General features: G+C 39.2%; 1 protein-coding gene across 1 annotated transcript in view; it reads left to right on the forward strand.

Annotated features, from left to right (window-relative positions):
- Nucleotides 1-7: 7 nt before the first annotated feature.
- LOC139144728 (vacuolar protein sorting-associated protein 53 homolog) overlaps nucleotides 8-20,734 on the forward strand; it is a 44,380-nt gene continuing 23,653 nt past the window's right edge. Inside the window, exons 1-7 of the mRNA XM_070715453.1 lie at nucleotides 8-127; nucleotides 3,224-3,304; nucleotides 4,006-4,209; nucleotides 6,232-6,347; nucleotides 7,009-7,128; nucleotides 7,353-7,431; nucleotides 20,032-20,099. Coding sequence (XP_070571554.1) covers nucleotides 26-127; nucleotides 3,224-3,304; nucleotides 4,006-4,209; nucleotides 6,232-6,347; nucleotides 7,009-7,128; nucleotides 7,353-7,431; nucleotides 20,032-20,099 — 770 coding nt within the window. The 5' untranslated portion in view covers nucleotides 8-25. The remainder of the gene's footprint in view (nucleotides 128-3,223; nucleotides 3,305-4,005; nucleotides 4,210-6,231; nucleotides 6,348-7,008; nucleotides 7,129-7,352; nucleotides 7,432-20,031; nucleotides 20,100-20,734) is intronic.

Consider the following 20,734-nt stretch of genomic DNA (forward strand, 5'->3'; position numbering starts at 1 on the left):
TACCCAAAAGTCTTTGCGAAACAAAATGGCTGCCATCATTGATGAGGACGACTTCGATCTTATTGATGACGATCACCTGAAAGATTTGTTGGCGTTCCCTCTCGAAGTGCAACAAGCTATAGACCAGGTAAGCAATGACCATACGATCTACTTTAGGATATCCAACAAGAGTATTGACTAAGGTATTGAGATCGTTGTCGTCTGCCATATAAATAACTTACAAACCATAGGGACCTGCTCAACTTGCAGAGTGGGAGGGGCGACACCTTCGTTGGTGATTGACAGTGAGTGATGGAGTAGGACACAGTCAGGTAGATTTTATCGTTAAATGACCTGAAATTAACTCTGACAGTGTACTACGGTAAAGTTACAGCAGTGTATCCACGGACCTAATATAGGGCACTTTGAAAGGCAAATCGAAAAAGAGGAACCTTTCTTCCTCCATTGGACGGTGTGCTGTACATATTAATAATACAGTCACTTGTTAGATAGATGAAGAGTGGTGGGCCCCACTACAATTTTACAATTCTTCTTTGTCCTTAGCTTGGATTATACCTATTTACTTAAAGGGCCACAGCTGTAACTTATTTGATCTCTATTTTTGTTATGTATGTCGATTGCAAGATCTTGTTCTACTCAAACCATGTTGAAACCTAGCTCTGCGTGGCAGGGCTGTGTGTTCCGGGCGTTATACGGCCGTGGTGTGGTGGTGGGAGGCCGTATAATGCCGGGAACACACAGCCCTGCCATGCAGAGCTAGTTGAAACCCCGCTATTGCACTTCACAACACAGCATTTATAGTGTGCTTGAAATCATGGACCAAAGGGTCTATGGTAAAATGCACTGTTATTGTTTAATTATTAATTCTAGTTGACACCAGAATTCACTCTCAAGCAATAACAGTACAGTACAGGCTGAGTTTACGAGATGAATACTGTATATCTCAACATGCTAATGGAGAGAAGAACAAGAAACTCTGGTTGCCATTACAAAAATAGTGGGAAAAACTAAAGTTATAGTTACTGGCCCATCACAAATAAATTATCATTACACTTGTATCACCATACTTGTATGATGCCCTCTATGACAAACATGATTACCCTTATGCCATAAGATATGACAGATATAGCCCTGGCATGGCAATACTCGGTAGGTGCACCAATTGTTCAAATCATCAAAATGGATATCAAGGACATCTTTCTTTGAGTAATCAAAATATCAAAATGTTAGAACTCCAAATATGCACTGGAATAGCAAAACCAGGAAAGAAAATAATAGTATATAAACAACAGTGATCCTAAACAAGATCATGAATGTGTCAGATTGTACCGGTACATCCACTATCAGACCTTATGCTTACTTTGCAGAGTACCACAATTATCACATTAAATGTATTCAAGTCACATTTTCTGTGAAATGTGTCTTTTCAGTTCGTAAGATTTGAAGTGTATGGATCCAAACTGTATACTTAAATTTTCCTGATGGTTGAAACCATATTTATCAAAGATTGTCAGAACTTTTAACATTATTGTATGATCTGTACACTACAGACTTTCTTGTCAGTACACTGTACAGGACTGTAAGATCTGTTGCTGGAGGTAGGGCTGCAAGTGAAAGAGTAGAACCCTGCCTCCAGCAACAGATCCCCCAATATAACCACAAGCATATTCCTCTGGTATTGACACTCTTAATTATGAAAGATGACTGGCGTTTTTGTGACAGTTGGGAGTTTGACATCAGTAAACTGCCACAGTAGTTTTTAGTTCAAAAGAGACATACAGAGATACTAGACTAAATAAATAGATACAGTCAGTTAAATAAAAGTATTATTGCTCCTTGTTTGTTAATTAATTTGGTACAAAATGTTACATTTGAGAAACTACAGATCATTGTAAAGTATGTGCTGATGTGCAGCAGCTCACAAGGTCATATCTGATTGGTTGCTTGTCATTGTTCACAGTCTTAAGCTGAGGCTATTGTGAAGCTGATTTGCTGTTTTGAAATGATTTGGTAGCAGTTTCTTTGCTCAGGTTTGGCAATATAGGTTAATGATGTTGGAACTCTGGTACCATTTTTGGTGTCCTTCTATAGGTAATTAGGATTACACTGCAGTGGGAATCCCTGTAGTATGTCTGGGGAACCCAAGTAAAATTTACCTTGCATACTGGCCTGAATGAAAACACCATAGTGATAATATAATCACAACAATGGTACATGTATTCAGCCAACAAAACTATTTGCAATGCTCTGACTCTGAGATACTGGTCATTGCCCCAAGAGTATATATATATATATATATATAGGGTCTGATATAACATTTAAAGCCCAGGAAAGCTTGCTTTTATCACACTATGAGAGCAGTACTTACTTTTTAGGATTACGAAACAAAAAGGGAAAAGTCTTTGGTTGTGACTGTGCTCCTCATATCCCCTAAGAGAACAAGTGTATGGTACACTTTTCCACCATTTGTCATTAATATCTTTATTGATGGTTTGACTTTAACTTCTGAATCATTTACTTATTGACCTGATATTAGAGGGATCTCCATGATTTAAAAACTATTAGTGGATGGCCAATTTACTTACAGTTAATATACCAGTACCGGTATTTGGCTTTCATATTATGTGCCTTTTAATTCTTCTTTGTGTGATTATTAGTATGATACAAATGATGGCAAGTGCCAGGTTATGGTAGGGGGTCCCTGTTCCAAACGCCCATAAATCCACTCCTTTTAAACAAGATTACAACATCAAGAACCCTGTCAAGAGTGTCAGAGCATCAGATAGATCATGGACGACACAACTTTAATGAACAAGAGGTCTGATAATGATGTCAGATGACAAGATGAATCAGTTTCTTGAAAGGGTGGATTAAAGGAAAGTGTGCAAGCAAGTACCATTCCTTGATACCCATATCTATAATACCAGAAACCCCATAGAAATACCAATCCCTCAGTGTATTATTGATGTTGTAAATACAGTTACAGAGAAAGTCCATGGCTGCATTATAAATTTTTGATCAGAATGTTCAAATAGTAGCTACTTGGTAGGCAATTCAGCAGCTGCACAAACACACATTTCCATTAGTGCCAGTTCAGGTACATTATGCAATTATCTGTTGTCAGAACTTTACTTCATCTAGATCGTTTTGATTGATCGCACACTTAAACGTTTCTTATCTTTAACCGACAAGACTCATCAATCATGGCTGTTATTTATTACAGGTGCTTCCCAGTAATGATCCGTTAGATCGACCAGACTTTAATGCTGTGGAGTACATCAATCAATTATTCCCTACGGAGCAGGTAGGCTGTGTATTGGCACTCATTTACTGGGGTAGTTGGTACGTCTTGGATGCTCCCCCTGAGATTGATAGGAATGTACTGATACTGTTGTATCTATTGTACGCACACATCCCTGTATTCCAAGTTATTCCCAATAGAGTATGTATTGTGTGTTCACTGCTGCATGACTCACCTGTGTCTCCACTATGATGTGCTTTTACATAAAACATTAGTCACCATGTTGGAATTAGTGAAGATCTTTACTCTGCATAAAAAATCATTAAATGTACTAGTCTGTTACTTTCATGATACTTAGAAACCTGTCCTGTCTGCCAGCGTGTGTGTACACAGATACAGTATTATATTAGTATTATCATTTGTTGTGCATTGACCGAGGCTATGATTGATAGATGCCGTCTGCAACTGCAAACAGTGTCATGAGTCAGCTGTGATTCAGAGGCAATGTTGTTGGATGTGTACATACTACTAGTAACTGTTTCAGTAACAGGATGCCCCATATTTTAGTATACCCACTTTTTCATATTTTCAGTTAGCACAAGTAGTAAGTAATTGCCAAGATAAAATGACTTTTAGTGTCATGAAAAGGCAAAAGAAATCAAAGAGGTTGATTTTATCAGTGCCTCAAAACTCAATTAACCTATTTCACAATATTGTCTTACTGTCATTACTTTTTCATTCAATTTCATGATTTTGTTTGTCAGTCACTTGCCAACATAGATGATGTAGTCAGCAGGATGAGATTGAAGATCCATCGCCTGGATGATGACATCCGACGAGTTGTCAGAGGACAAACCAACGCCGGGCAGGACGGCAGAGAAGCGCTGGAGGAAGCCCAGAAAGCTATTCAGGAATTATTCAAGAGAATAAAAGATATCAAAGAAAAAGCAGAACAGTCTGAAACAATGGTGAGATTTTAATATCCTGATGTGTAGCTTGAAAGACTTGTGTCACTGCTGTAGATTAGCTGGAAGTCATTTATTAAATTGATATGCATGTAGATTGTACATGGTATGGTCTTCCCACCGGCATGTCTTAAAGGCATGAGTATTACGCTGTTGAAAATAATGATGAAAAATACCTAAAAAGGGACTTGAGCTATAAACAGTGTCTAACTGTTAAAATCATGAAGAAGGTTTATGTACCACATGTATACACTCCTACTCTCACTATATATTGAATGCTTTCCAAAATCACTTTCCTTTGTATTCAAAGACTTCTTGTTACTATATCCATTATGTCATGAAAGACTGCCATTTCAACATTTTAACTACTTGAGTTTAAAAAGTGTTTTTCCACTAATAAATTATAAACACTACAAACTAATCTTATAGAGTTATCACAGCTAAGTTAATATTGAAGTAGTTTCTCATTCCTTGCAGTGAAGTTTAATGACAACCAAACTGTTCCACATATTAGACAATGGGCACTGTGTTCCTTCAGCGTTGTACATATTTTCATGTTTGATATTTATGCAATATATCTTCAATGAAAATTGAAGCAGGAATGTCATCTCAAAGTCAGACCTTTCCAAGGGTCCTTTGGATTTTCAAAAAGTTCAACACTTCAGTTGGATAACAACTTATATTATTACATATGTACCACAGTTACTTGCATCGAAGCGCGCGTGTACTACCGGTATTTGCACTGCATTGCAATACCAAAAACATTATGCCATTCCTTTATGTTAATGAGTATTTACCAATTTGACCCGGAACTATTTATGTTTGTAAACACAAAAAATGTCTACAAGATTTGGTTTCACTTTGGTTCGATGCTCGTTATAGTAAAATGCACGACATTACCGATTAAAACTACGACAAAGAAAATTGCATATACTTATTATATGTGAGGATGATTTTTATTGTCCGCAAGAGCAGTTTGTTTGTCAGCGATGCCAAAACATTGACAACGGGCGACGTCGGTTTCTAGCTCAATGGTTGAATTGTGGATACACGGTGGCCGCCGTACCACGGCGGCCATCATACATCGAAACACACGAACTGCTGGCGTGGCTGAGCCGATATTAAACAGTTAACATTTTCAGAGACGTTTTTGCCATTAGTTTTCTCACCGGACATTCCCTGTTTACAATAAAAAGTCACTTTTACATGCAGTTTATTCTGTGCTTGTGTGTCCTACACACTATTGATAACAGAGACTGAGTGAGCGCTTGTGTGCCACGGTGAACACTGAAATTTGATCGTTCGACAAATTACGTTTGCCGTATCTTACTCTTAAATTTCCCGTAAAAATCTTCGAACTGTTATTTGTATCGATCATTTAGAAGAATTTCAAGCTCAAAATATGAAAAAATCAAAAGAATTCCACGTTCATATTTCTCTTCGTTTGGCTATCCATGGAGGTAGTCTCTGGCTATCTATGGCTACGTATGTGTGAGCGATCGCAAGCAGAGTTCAAGCCCTCCGACGTTCCTCTTACGTCATCCTTGATAAACAAGTAAACAATAGTTTAGCCAATCAAAATGGAGGGTGTGGCGGCGTTGACCAATGAAAAGTGAAAGCTGATTCGATGCCTCATTACAGTGATGTCAATGTTATATAACTCCGCAGGGTCGCCCTGAAGCTTTGACAGATAAGTAGTACGCACGACTAATCGTCGATTCTCTCGATAAATGATGCAAATAACAGACAAAACATATGTAATAATAACAGAACCCCATGGCCTGTGAGTGCAAGCACGCCGTACTAGCGGTATTTGCACTCGTGCTGCGGTGTATTCGGCTGTCCTTTCACTCGCTTCACTCGTGAAAGGACTGCCGCCGAATACACCGCAGCACTCGTGCAAATACCGCTAGTACGGCGCGCTTGCACTCACAGGCCATGGGGTTCTGTCATATACTTCACAGTAGATATTTTTGTTGGAATTTTATGGCAGTTAACTAATGGCCAGTAATTGTACTGTTGCAGGTGAAAGAAATCACCCGTGACATTAAACAATTAGATCACGCCAAGAGACACCTGACATCATCTATAACTACACTAAATCATCTTCACATGCTTGTAGGAGGTGTTGATTCTTTGGAGTAAGTATTCATCAGAGCATAGAGTCTATCTCAGAGAGACATTTATGTTTAGTCTTTCCAAAGACAGCTTCAATGGAGCTCTTTATCCTTGCTTGAAAATATCCAGTGTACTGTTAGACTGCTGCAAGTGTATTCAGTGAACTGAAGTCCAGTGCCAAGTTGTTTGCAAGTAACTCTGTTTGTAAATAAGAGCAGTGACAGTGTGTTCCTGTATGTTCTCAGGTAGAGCTCCAATCATGTGTCTACCATATTGCTCTCACTGAGCAAGTAATGTTGGAACAAAATACATACAGTACACTGAGTGAATCAGTGATTGTGCTGGTCTAGTGGACCAGTGAACAATGCATCCACATGATGTGGAAAGGAAGCATTACAATCAGACAACCGATTGTCATCACTAAATTTTAATTTGTACTGTGGTCTTGTGCTAGCACTTCAGAGATAGCATTGTAGTCATGTGACACCTTGCTAACCATTGACTCAGGCAGTACCAAGACCAATACCTCCATGACCAGACTTACATGTAGAAATATAAACCAGTGATAGGCAGCTACAGATGAATCCTTCAAAAAGTACAGTGTATGTACAGTATCCTGTGTTAAGATATTTCCAGATTGTTCTGTTTTCCCATTGATAAACCTTTTCCTCTATTCCTGACAAGATCCCTTATACGACGGAGACAATACAGAGAAGCTGCTAATCTACTTCAGGGTGTCATCAACGTAATGGAACATTTTGATAAATACATGAGTATACCACAGATCAGACAGTTAGCAGATAGGTAAGTCATTGGAACATTTTGATAAGTATATGAGTATACTACAGATCAGACAGATGGGTAAGTTGTGTATTTCTGAAGCTTCTATTTACACTGGTGAGAGATACGAAATTTGACCTTCATATGAGAAATTATGTAAAAAGTTTCTGCACATGTAATGTGTGAAAAAGAATGACTTCAAATCAAATTAAAATGTTTCACTGTTTTAACTTTGACTTTCATTTCAGGGTCAAACACATTCAAATGGAAGTTGGTCAACAAATCATAGCAGACTTTGAAGAAGCATTCTCTGGTCAAGGAGGCAAGGTAAGGAAATCAGTAGTTGTGTATTTGCTTGACAGAAGTTGGCATTGTCTAAATTAAGATCTGCAAATTATTACTTGTTTATATCAGATTTAGTTCTCTTTTTCTTGTCTAATGAGAGAGTATTTCAGCAAGATTTGTACCTTTAACCCTTTTACTGCCATGGTTTGGTCCAAACCCATTGTTATCAATGTTGACTGTGGACCTGTTAAAAAGGAATGAGGGTGACAAGCTGTCATACCTTGCAGGTATGTAAGGGTGCCGGAAATCGACAAGTGCGGGGCCAAAGTGAGGGCCAGCACAATCAAAGTGCGAGCGAATGTGAGGGCTTGAAGTGAGGGCTCTCACAATCGAAGTGCGAGCAAATGTGAGGGCTTGAAGTGAGGGCTCTCACAATCAAAGTGAGAGCGTATTTGAGGGTTGAGACTTGCGAAAATCAGTACTAAATTCACCTTGATCGAATGAAGACTTGTGATCAAAGTCACTGCTAAAAGCGCGATACGATCTCCACTTGAGTGTAAACGGCGCAGCCCTGTGTATGAGCATGCATGGAGCTACAGCATCGATCGAAGCTTCACGATATGAGCGAACCGCTAATAAAGTACATGACGTCCCTGACGGAAAAAACTGTCAAACACCGTAAAAATATGAATGAGGCATTTTGTAATCTTTACATCGTTGAGTTTCTTTAAGAATATAATGTCTGGCTGATTTTTAAATCGGCGACTGACTGATCGAGCAGGGATCGCACATTCAAAGTGCTTGTCAAAGTGAAATCAAACGCTATATGTGCGACAGGCAGAAATATTAAAACATCAGTCATCGCCATGATTAGGTTATACACTGTCAGGACTGAAAAACACTTTCTTGTAAAGCTTTTAAACTTGAGATAAGCCCATCGGGGGATTATCGTTATTGAAATTAATGCCATGACAATAATGACACACGACTGATCACGTCGTTCAAAATCTCAAGTGTCTCTCGACACTCATGAAGGCGCGACTTTGCACAATTTTTAAATAACGGGTATTTATAATCTAGTATCGAAGTTTGACATATCGACAATTTTGGGACTATAGAATCGATACTAGAATCGAATGAACTGCGGTTGTCCCATGGGAAGCCGCGTCTGTGTAACCGCCGATGTTCACCGGCGTTTTTAGGGACTGTAATATCGATACTACACGATACCAGAATAAATTGCTTGGAGCCATGGCACGCCCGGTCTGTTAAATCGACGATATTTACCCGATATTTATCGGCAATTTGGGGATTCTAATATCGATATTAGACGATACTTGAATGACTTGCCCTGTGCCTCGGCACGCCGGATCTGTGAAATCTCCGATATTTACCCTATATTTTTCGGCGATTTGGGGACTCTAATATTGTTGGGAATGGAAATCCGACAGAATAATGCAAAACAGATAATATATTTCCTGTTTATTATCCAGGGTTCTGTACACATACTAATGACGATTTCACAGCGTCAGTTTATGTATTAGTTTATTTGTTAGTTAAATGAAGCCATAACATGCAAATCTGACCTTTCCGTTGTTTTTTATTTTATGTCGACTTTAACATTTAACTTTGGTCGTAGACCCTCGAGAAAAACTGTGATCTTCATCGTTACCAGAACATTCACCATGACTGGTATCAAAAAACCCTCAAAATTCTGTGTGTCATTACTCGGAACGTGCCTTGCAAGAGCAAAGTGTACATATTCAGAACGTCAGTTTGATCGTTAATGAGATTCAGTGTTAAGTACGAAGTATTGTTGTCGGGGACCGCTTGGCAAATAAACGTAATATATTCCAAGATAGATCGCACAAAAAAAAACAGCAGTTGCCTGTCCCGTTTTTCTCGAGGGTCTATGGTTTGGTGTATATATAATGTTATGTAGGTCATTTCCCCACACTCATCATGACCTGAGTTCAATTAGTCTAGAACATTCTCAAGGTCACTGCCCTTGATGACCTCACAACCTTGAATTCAATTAGTCATGTTTGGAATGTTCTGGAAAGTTGATTAGTTGTGTAAGGGAGATAATTTTAGAACAGTAATTAGCATGTCAATAAAAGTTCTAGATTGTTCTTATATGCCTTTATAAAAGGGACGTGCACAGCTTCCAGTCAGACTTTTGGGATCGTGTCTCTTGTGTGTTACTAAACTCCAGCCGTAGTATTTTCAAGACTTCTCAAGACCTTCACTGCCAACGCTGGATTTACACTGTGGACTTTGTGCAACTGCAAGCCTGCAAGCCAAAGGACTGTTCATTCATCCGACTGACTGTTACAACTCTGAGACTGGAGCTTTGCCGTCCAGCTGAGATAAGTAATCTGTACACTTTTAAAGCTTGTACTCTATCCCTGACTTAGCAATTAGTTTTATTTTTGTAATAAATTTTGTTTAAACGTTAACTGCTGAGTTCACCCTTTTGTTCGTTTTCTCTGCACGTAACAAATTGGGGGCTCGTCCGGGAGACGAATATTTTGAGCCGTTTGACAACATTTTGACAGCCTTTTCAAAACTACTGTATACTGTGAACTCAGCGAAATTCAATCATGGCGGAATTCAAGCCAGACGAATTTATGGATGACCTTGATCAGGACACATTTAATTCCCTCAGAAAAGACAACCTCATAGCACTGGCAAATTTCCTTAAAGTAGATGTCAAAAGATCTATGCGCAAGCGAGAAATTCAGTTCAAGATTGCAAAACATTTAGTTAATTCTGGCCATTTTGAAGAGTCTGCCTTAAAAGATTATGAGCCTGAGTCTTCCTTCGAACTCAAAAATTAGAATTACAAATACAGGCAGATTTGGAGCTTAAGAAATTGGAATTAGAAAAGGAAAAATTGCAAATGGAAGAAAGGGAAAGGCAGGAAATATTACAAATGAAAGACAAAGAATTACAAATGGAAGAAAGACAGAGAGAAAAGGAGAGAGAATTGGAAGAACATCGACTACAGTTAGAAATGAGACGTTTAGAGCTTGGACAGTCAGGAAAATTCTTCCCTTCAGACAAGTTTGACATCACTAAGCATTTCAGGTTAGTTCCCCCTTTCCAAGAAAAGGATGTTGATAAATATTTCCTCCATTTTGAGAAAATTGCTCAGAGTCTGAATTGGCCTAAGGAGTCCTGGTCTATGCTTTTGCAGAGTGCTTTGGTGGGTAAAGCCAGAGAAATTTACATTCAGTTGTCAGTAGAGCAGGCTTCAGATTATGATTCTGTGAAGGAATTAATTCTCAAGGGCTATGAGTTGGTGCCTGAAGCTTACCGTCAGAAATTTAGGGATTGTGAGAAGGTGAAGGATCAAACTTATGTTGAATTTGCTCGAACAAAAGAACAACTGTTTGATCGTTGGTGTTCTTCGAAAAGGTCAGTCAGAATTATGACAAATTACGACAACTTGTTTTGATTGAGGAATTTAAAAGGTGCATCCGGAGTGACATCAAGACGTTTATCAATGAACAAAAGGCAGATACATTGGAGGTTGCTGCACGTTTGGCCGATGATTATTCATTGACCCACAAATCTTCCTTTCTCAGCAAACCATCCCAGTCCTTTTCATACAGAAACAATGCAGGTAAATTTAACTCGTCCTTTTCATCCAAGAATTTCTCAAAGGACAGTAGAAATCAAATGACAACAGTTCACACAGTTCAAGTAACACTCCCACATCATCAGATCCCAAGTCTCAATCTCCTTCTGACAAACAGTTTGGTACACTTTCTTGTAATTATTGTAAGAAAGACGGCCATTTAATGTCAGATTGTTTCAAATTGAAAAGAAAACGTGAAGGTCAAAGTAGTCAAAGTGGATCTAAGCCCACCGGCTTTATTTCTTCATCAACTCGATTAGAGTCTAATAATGTGTGCAACACATTTTCTGAGGTTAAACCCCTCTCATCCCCAATTAATGAGGTCAAGGTCAATTCTTCTCAAGATAGCATTATGGGTATTTTCGAACCATTTATTCACGATGGTTTTATATCACTTTCTAGTGATTTTTCTTCCGCTACCCCTGTCAAAATTTTAAGAGATACGGGGCTTCCCAGTCTCTTTGTTGGCAGATACCCTGCCGTTTTCTGAAAAGTCATTTTCAGGTTCTAAAGTTCTTATTAAGGGGGTAGATTGCAATGACTACATTCCTGTTCCTCTCCATAATGTCTATTTGTCTTCGGACTTTGTTTCTGGACCTGTGGCTTTAGGTATTAGGCCTTTTTTGCCTTTCGAAGGGATTCACCTTCTTCTTGGAAACGACCTTGCTGGGGACAAGGTCATACTAATCCACTTGTGACTGATAATCCTAGTTTAGATCAGGATCCAGAGCCAATTGAACAAGAGATACCTGATTTATTTCCTTCATGTGCTATTACTCGAGCCATGTCCAAGAAAACTTCTGAGAATCAAAATACTCTCAAAATAATGTCACAGATGTTGACTTAAATGAAACCTTTCTCAGTCAGGTGTTTGACACGGATCATTCCGTTATCCCTCGTGGATTTGAAACTTCCAGTAAAACTTCTGCTGACCAAAGTCAGACATTTTCTAGATCAAATCTCATTGCAGAACAACACAAAGACCCAGATATTTTGTCTTTGTTTGACAGGGTAGATGATGAAGATAAAACTTCAGATAGCTCTGTTTCCTATTATACAAATCTGGTATTCTCATGCGTAAATGGAGACCTCCAGATGTTTTGGTTGATGACGATTGGGCTATAAAACATCAAATTGTGGTTCCAAAGCCCTACCGTGCTGAAATATTGCGCCTGGCCCATGAAACCCCTGGGCTGGTCACTTAGGAGTCAGGAAAACTTATCATAAAATTCTCAGTCACTTTTATTGGCCTAATCTCAGGCAGGATGTAGCACATTTCTGTAAAACTTGTCACACATGTCAAATGGTAGGAAAGCCAAATCAGACCATTCCAAAGGCCCCTTTACAGCCAATTCCTGCATTTCAAGAACCATTTAGTAGGATACTAATAGACTGTGTTGGGCCCCTACCAAAAACAAGATCAGGAATGAGTACATGTTGACAATTATGTGTACATCAACTCGGTTCCAGAAGCCATACCACTGAGAAATATAAAGACAAAGACTATAGTGAGAGCTTTAGTCAAATTTTTCACTTTATTTGGCCTCCCTAAATGTGTCCAGTCCGATCAAGGCTCCAACTTTATGTCTGGTATTTTTCAACAAGTAATGGATCAGCTAGGCATTAAACAGTATAGTCATCCGCCTATCACCCAGAAAGTCAGGGTGCTCTTGAGCGATTTCATCAAACTTTGAAAAACATGATTAGGACCTACTGTTTCGACACAGAGAAGCAGTGGGATGAAGGAATTCATTTTCTGCTCTTTGCTGTTAGAGAGTCAATTCAAGAGTCTCTTGGTTTTAGCCCATTTGAGCTTGTATTTGGACATACAGTCCGTGGCCCACTTAAGCTCGTTAAAGAGAAATTCCTATCAGACGATGATGATTGTCTGAATATTTTGCAATATGTGTCAGATTTTCGTACAAAACTCTCTAAAGCATGTGAATTAGCCAGAGAAAATCTTGAGTCATCTCAGCAGTCAATGAAAATCAAATACGATAAAAGCACCTCAAAACAGAAGTTTGAACCAGGTCAAAAGGTTCTTGTTCTACTTCCGATTCCTGGCAAACCACTCCATGCTCGTTACTTTGGGCCATACCTAATTGATAAGAAATTGAGTGATTTAAATTACATCATAATAACACCTGACAGGCGAAAACAAAAACAGCTATGTCACATAAATATGCTTAAGCATATTTGGATAGGGATAATCCTACTATAACTCAGCCTGTCAGTAGCAGTCAGTTCTGGCCATTATGAAGATAGTGATACTGAAACTGACTTGAGTGAAAATACTCTAAATTCAAAGCTGGGCTCGGTCAAGCTTCAGAACTCAGAAATCCTGGAGAAGCTGGAGTCTACAAAGTTGGCACACCTCCAGCCAGAACAACAACAACAGGTGAAAGAACTGCTCCACGAATATAAACACCTGTTTCAAGATGTTCCAACGAGGACAAACGTCATCTATCACGACGTTGATGTTGGGGACAGTAAGCCTGTAAAACAACATCCATACAGACTGAATCCAACAAAAGCAAAATATCTCCAGGAAGAAGTCAAATACCTGCTGGACAATAACTTTATTGAACCCAGTAAAAGTAACTGGAGTTCGCCGTGCATACTTGTTCCCAAATCAGATCACAGTTATCGTATGTGCACGGACTTTAGGAAGGTCAACACTTTAACAAAGACAGACACTTTCCCAATCCCGAGGATTGATGACTGCATCGACCGAGTGGGAAAAGCCAAGTATGTGACGAAATTTGACCTACTGAAGGGATTTGGCAAGTCCCTCTGACGGATCGTGCTCGTGAAATATCCGCCTTTGTTACACCAGACGGATTGTTCCAGTACAAGGTGATGCCATTCGGAATGAAGAACTCTCCGGCAACGTTCCAACGGATGATCAACGACGTCATATCCGGGCTAGACGGGTGTGCAGCTTACGTTGACGACGTCGTCCTGTATAGTGACACCTGGGAGGAACACATCAAGCTCATGCGGAAGTTCTTTGAGAGACTGAGTAAAGCAATGTTGACTGTCAACCTTGCCAAATCTGAGTTTGGTTGGGCGAGGGTAACTTACCTCGGACATACTGTAGGACAGGGTGAGGTAAAACTGTTGATGCCAAAATCAGTGCCATTTCAAGTTTTCCCATACCAAACTGCAAACGACAACTGATGCGCTTTCTCGGTATGGCTGGTTACTACAGAAAATTCTGTCCAAATTTCTCCACAATTACTGAGCCTTTGACTAACTTACTTAAAAAGAAAGTAAAGTTTGTTTGGTCAGAGCAATGCCAACAGGCATTTGATACACTTAAAGCCATACTGCAAAGTGCTCCAGTGTTGTCTGCACCAGATTTCACTTTGCCATTCAAATTAGCTGTGGATGCTAGTGATACGGCTGCTGGTGCTGTTTTATTGCAAGAGGATAGTCATGGTGTAGATCATCCTGTTTGCTATTTTTCACGCAAATTTAACAAATCCCAGAGAAACTACTCTACAATTGAAAAAGAGTGTTTATCTTTGATATTAGCTTTACAGCATTTTGAAGTTTATGTTACTTCTTCAAATCAGCCAATAGTGGTTTATATTGATCACAACCCTCTTGTTTTTCTGCAAAAATTTAAAGCAAAAATCAGAGATTGCTAAGATGGAGTTTAATGTTACAGGAGTTTAATCTTGACATTAGACATATCAAAGGCAGAGACAATTTAATTGCAGACTGTCTCTCTCGTATTTAGAGTTTATTGTTGTTCACTTTCAAGAAATTTTACTTTAGAGTAAAACAAAATTGAGTACTTAAATCCTTTTCAAGATTACATTTGTAAAAGAAAGATTTTTCTTTGAAAAATTTTCTTTTTTTGAAGAGGGGGTGTGTTATGTAGGTCATTTCCCCCACACTCATCATGACCTGAGTTCAATTAGTCTAGAACATTCTCAAGGTCACTGCCCTTGATGACCTCACAACCTTGAATTCAATTAGTCATGTTTGGAATGTTCTGGAAAGTTGATTAGTTGTGTAAGGGAGATAATTTTAGAACAGTAATTAGCATGTCAATAAAAGTTCTAGATTGTTCCTATATGCCTTTATAAAAGGGACGTGCACAGCTTCCAGTCAGACTTTTGGGATCGTGTCTCTTGTGTGTTACTAAACTCCAGCCGTAGTAATTTTCAAGACTTCTCAAGACCTTCACTGCCAACGCTGGATTTACACTGTGGACTTTGTGCAACTGCAAGCCTGCAAGCCAAAGGACTGTTCATTCGTCCGACAGACTGTTACAACTCTGAGACTGGAGCTTTGCCGTCCCAGCTGAGATAAGTAATCTGTACACTTTTAAAGCTTGTACTCTATCCCTGACTTAGCAATTAGTTTTATTTTTGTAATAAATTTTGTTTAAACGTTAACTGCTGAGTCACCCTTTTGTTCGTTTTCTCTGCACGTAACAATAAGCTTAGAAGTTGAACCACGGAATAAAATGTGTGTTGTAGCAGAATTACAGAACACATCGTGTCTGCTTGTCTGTCCATCAGTCACACAAGACGAATTCCTTCGCCACAAATATCGATACTAAACGATACTAGAATGACTTGCCCTGTGCCTTACAGTTCTGGCCAAACCCGACTTCAAAGGACTGACTCTAGCTTCGATACTAGACGATACTGGATTCTGTCAAATCGCAAGTAAATATCCGAATGTATCAGAGATTTCACCACACACTTCTTGCCAAACCCGACTTCCAAGGACTGACTCTAGCTCGATACTAGATGATACTAGATTTTGTCAAATCGCAAGTAAATATATATCGGAGATTTCATCACCTTACAGTTCTGGTCAAACCCGACTTCCAAGGACTGACTCTAGCTTCGATACTAGACAATACTAGATTCTGTCAAATCGCAAGTAAATATCCGATACATATCTAAGATTTTACTACCTTACAGTTCTGGTCAAACCCGACTTCTGAGAAATGACTCTAGCTTCGATACTAGACGATACTAGATTTTGTCAAATCGCAATTAGGTAATTATAAACTTATGCGGTAAAGTTAAAGAAACCAAAATTGAAAATGATAGAATAATTTCCATGAACTTGAAAAAATTTAACAACCATGAACGTGCTTTGTTCGAATCAGCAACTACTTTTTCCTGTGAACATGCTGTGAATAAACTCAATCACGCTGAAAAACAGCGTGCTGCTGGTCTGTCTATCGTCGTTATTATAGTAGTTCAACGTACAGTCGCCACCGGAGAACGACGAATGCTCGTGCCAATATATCAGCCAACGCGATATTCATCTGTTTGACTGAAGTTCACGCATTTCATTACTTGTACAAAATTCGACCGTCGCGATTTTAGAATGACGCATTCAGTTTAATATCAGCGTGGTCACAGATTCACATCTGTTTTAGGTACTCGCCTCCATGGTACTCGCGAAGCCAAAACAAGTCGCTTTTTGAATTGTTCAAGTTTCGTGTCAGAATCGATTTATTTGAGTTCTTCGCCAACTTTTTATCTTGCCATTAGGAAATCGTTTTAGATACCAGATATTGTCAGGTGTTATATTTAGTTTAGCCTAACGATGGGTTAACCTGGCACAACACAAAGTTAGCCCGGCACTGGTGCTTCTGAGGCCGGAAACCGCGTTCATGTAGCTGTCCGTTTTTAGCTCCATGCCATATTGTTCAAGGCGGACTGTGGTCGTACTTCAACATGCAGTACGGAACGTAAAAGCTAACGTACACAACACGGCGTCTGAATGAACTTCGTCTTTGTCGGTATGTACCACATTGTAAATTCATTGTCACGTGTCTCTCTCCGGGCAGGAAGCTGAAAACGCGGTTTGACGATTGCGCAACTAAAGAGAGGAAAACAATGTCATCGGACTTGGCATGCAAAATCACATAATTTTTACGCAGTATATACGCAGCCAGCCATTTCTTCGCTTGATAATCAAAGTAAACTGGTACACTACAGTGCACAGTTAATACGCTAGTTTGTATTTAGCAAGAAGATTATCCCCAGATTTAGCTCGGAATGACAGTTGTGTTTAGCGTAACGCTTACGCCGCGAACTGGCCGTTTCAGTGTTCATTTTCTTCCAATTTTCACGTCATGTATAATTTCATTCATACCACAAATTCAGACAAATGTGTAAAAAGTCCTGTACTTCATTATGGGCTGGGAATTTCCACCGAAAATGCGAGCGAACCGGAATTTTAGCTGACTTTGTGCGACTCCAAGGGTCGCATACACATTTCTGCGATTTACTCCGTTCCGTTTTTGGCAATGTATCGCAACTTCTGGAGAGTGTAACTTGGCGCCACGTTGACGGATTAGCCTCATCTTTGCACAGGTTGTAGTTAGTGACTGTTTCTACAAAACCGTGTCTCAGAATTCCGATAATGTTCCAGAAACAAAAGATATCGTGACAAACGTGGACAAAAGCCGTTAATTTATTCAGAATCCACCACTTCTCACTTTCAAGGCTAATTGTGCAAAAACAAAGCGGAGTATCAAAAATCCAAGACACGGTTTTTTACACACCTTACCCTGCTATCGATTGCAGTAAACGGCTCACCAATTGCCATCACCCTCTCGTACTTACACTTTTTTAAGTGAAAAAACTCAAAAACACACATTTTTGAGCAAACAAACACACGCAAACAGATTTTGAAATATTTTTACAATTTTTATAATCTTCAGTTATCAAGCTACCCAAACATATACTACATGTCGGGTTAAAGATTCATTTTAATGGTGAAAAATCAGGTTAAAGATAAGTGTCTACGAATGTGGGTCTCCCCCTTAATTTTGAATGTCTGAAAATTTTCAACGGTGAGTTTTAGTTACACGTTCAGTATTTTACGCGTGCGCCCCTTCGGAAGCAAAAACTTCCGACTTTTATACAAGCTGATAACTTGCTCCAGACCATGACAATAATTAATTAAGTGTCTAGTTATGACGTTTGACCAATTTCAAGATTAAACTGCAATGATCATTTCGACCACACCCGATATTGACACAGAGAGAGTGAGAGAGAGAGAGAGAGAGAGAGAGAGAGAGAGAGAGAGAGAGAGAGAGAGAGCGAATGTTACGTATTTTACTGGATAATAGCCACTGCGTTCAGTTGAAATATGTTTCAACACCACCTTTCTTACGATCGACTAAGTCTAGGTTGTTGTAAACGTAAATGCACAAAATGTCTTTGGCATCCTACATGCCTGTCACAGAGTTTATGTTTATCTCAAGGCTGATTCACGATGCATGCATAGGACGGTGATGCATATTCGTTTTACAGCAAGTGATTCGGTCGCGATGTGTTGCTCGCCGATAGATTGCTTGTTCTAATCATCAAGTCGTTGGCTTAAAAGTTTCAGAGCCAGACGGCACAATCATTTCCGCTACAGACAATCAACGTATGAATGTGATGCAATTCAGGTCGCAGAGCTTTCTGATTATATAGTATGAAACAAAGGAGACAGTCAAATTTCTATCTAATGACTGGTCAATCGCTGACTACACAGAGATAGCTATGATTTCTGTGACAATATAATTGACCATGGGATTGATTCAGTGAACAACATTCAAGGGCTCGTTGACCAAATGGCATTCTTTATTGAGGTAAAATATCCATCATTGTTAACAAAATGTAAAGGTTACAAGCATTCATGACCCCTGATATTCTGATGAAATTGATCTTTTGAAATGATTATCAAACTTTGTGTACAGAGGAAATAAAAAGCATACTGTCAGTACAAACGTAAAAAAGAATTTGTCATTTGCTGTTGTCTGATTTCTCAGTTTTAGTAGCTATTGAATTTTTTTATACTCAAAAATCAATCATAGAAAACCAGACAAGTCTCCAAAATACATTTTCCCATGATCTTACTTTATCTGGTGAACAACAAGCCACTCTAAAATTTCTTCAAAAAAGTTTCCTCTTTCTTCGAAAATTCTCCGGCAAAAACTCCGCATACGACGTCATGTCGGATCAGTATCAGAGTTCACGTGCCCAGGTCGTGAACTGGTTTAACTGAAGTCACATTTATCAGTCACGCTATAGTCGTGAGCTTACAATGGTACCAGAAGAAGTATCGCTCGCTTGAGTTGCATGTATTTATAATAAAAAGGATATCTGTGATATTTGAAATGCAATGACTAACAAACACGAAAAGGTTAACGAAAAAGACGGAAGTGATGTAATGGGTCATGATCTGTACGCAGGTCATTGTGTACTCGTTCCGCGCTCAGCCGTTCAACTGTTCACAGAGCTGTGCCGCGCCGCGACCTTGTTCTGGAGATAGTAAGTTTTTATTCAACGTTGAAAACGACTTTGACTCTCATTTTTCGTATGTCTGAGCCCGAATTTGATCGTTTCAAGGCGCCCCTCACTTCAAGCCCTCACATTCGCTCGCACTTCGATTGTGAGAGCCCTCACTTCAAGCCCTCACATTCGCTCGCACTTCGATTGTGAGAGCCCTCACTTCAAGCCCTCACATTTGCTCGCACTTCGATTGTGAGAGCCCTCACTTCAAGCCCTCACATTCGCTCGCACTTGATTGTGCTGGCCCTCACTTTGGCCCCGCACTTGTCGATTTCCGGCACCCTTACATACCTCTACCTTGTAACAGCAATAGAGGTCCACATTTGCTCCAGAAAACTATAGAATTTCCCCAATGTTTGGAAGGGAAAGGTTTATCATTGTACTTAAGTATTCTATCGATTTTATTGTATGTAGAACTCTGTGTGTTTCAAGAATCTAATCACCTTTGATTTTTTGCTGTTCACTTGATCAGTGTGTGAACTTTGCTCAAAGCCTTTCAGATGTACCAGTAATGGTTGTAACACCCAGACACCCTTCACCAATCAAAGTGAGAGACCCTAACCATCAATTCAAAATTGCCAATCTGAAATTTATTATATTTTACATGACATGCCATAAAGAAACCTATGTCCACATATTTTCAATTGTTGTATATAAAATTTCTTTTTCCAGCCACTTGGGCCGTATGCGCTCCTCACTGAAGCATGCTTAGTTCTTAATGTGCTTGATCCCAAATACAAGTAAGTAAAACTGATGCTTTTCTTTATCACTCATTACAGAGTTATCAATTTGGCAAAAGTTCGTGAATTGTAATAAGTTAAAGGTCATTCAGTGTAACAGTTGTACATTACAAATCAGTCTATCCAGAATAATCAGATTGGTGATGACTCATAGAATTCTAAATGGGCTTCATTTTTAGAGTTTACTGGGAATGGATGTTTTATCACTTACAGCTCCATCTGCTGTAGCTTTTGATACACTTTCAGTGATTCTGTTCCATTGTTAACTATTACTTAGTTCACATTGGCAACCCAACTGAAATTTGGGCCGACACAAAATAATTGTCCTTTTAGGATTAAATTTGGTCCGCGTCCGCACTTACCGGTACCAGAATTAGGGCCGACGTAACTTTACCTTCCTTTATGACCTCTGACCTGTCAAAGTTCAAAATGGCGCATTTGAATAATGGCACGCTGTTTCTACTGTTCATGATTTTCCTGCATTTTTACGCACAAGAAGGGCAAATATGACTACCACTCACCCTTTTAATCATCAAAGAGATCTTCACTATTTATTGGATGAGCATATGGTATATATAATACGCAGTGGAGAAATAACCAGTGCGCGGCATTTTTGACATGCCTCTCTAGTCTAT

Source organism: Ptychodera flava, chromosome 12, assembly GCF_041260155.1.
Source record: "Ptychodera flava strain L36383 chromosome 12, AS_Pfla_20210202, whole genome shotgun sequence".
Classification (NCBI taxonomy): Eukaryota; Metazoa; Hemichordata; class Enteropneusta; family Ptychoderidae; genus Ptychodera; species Ptychodera flava.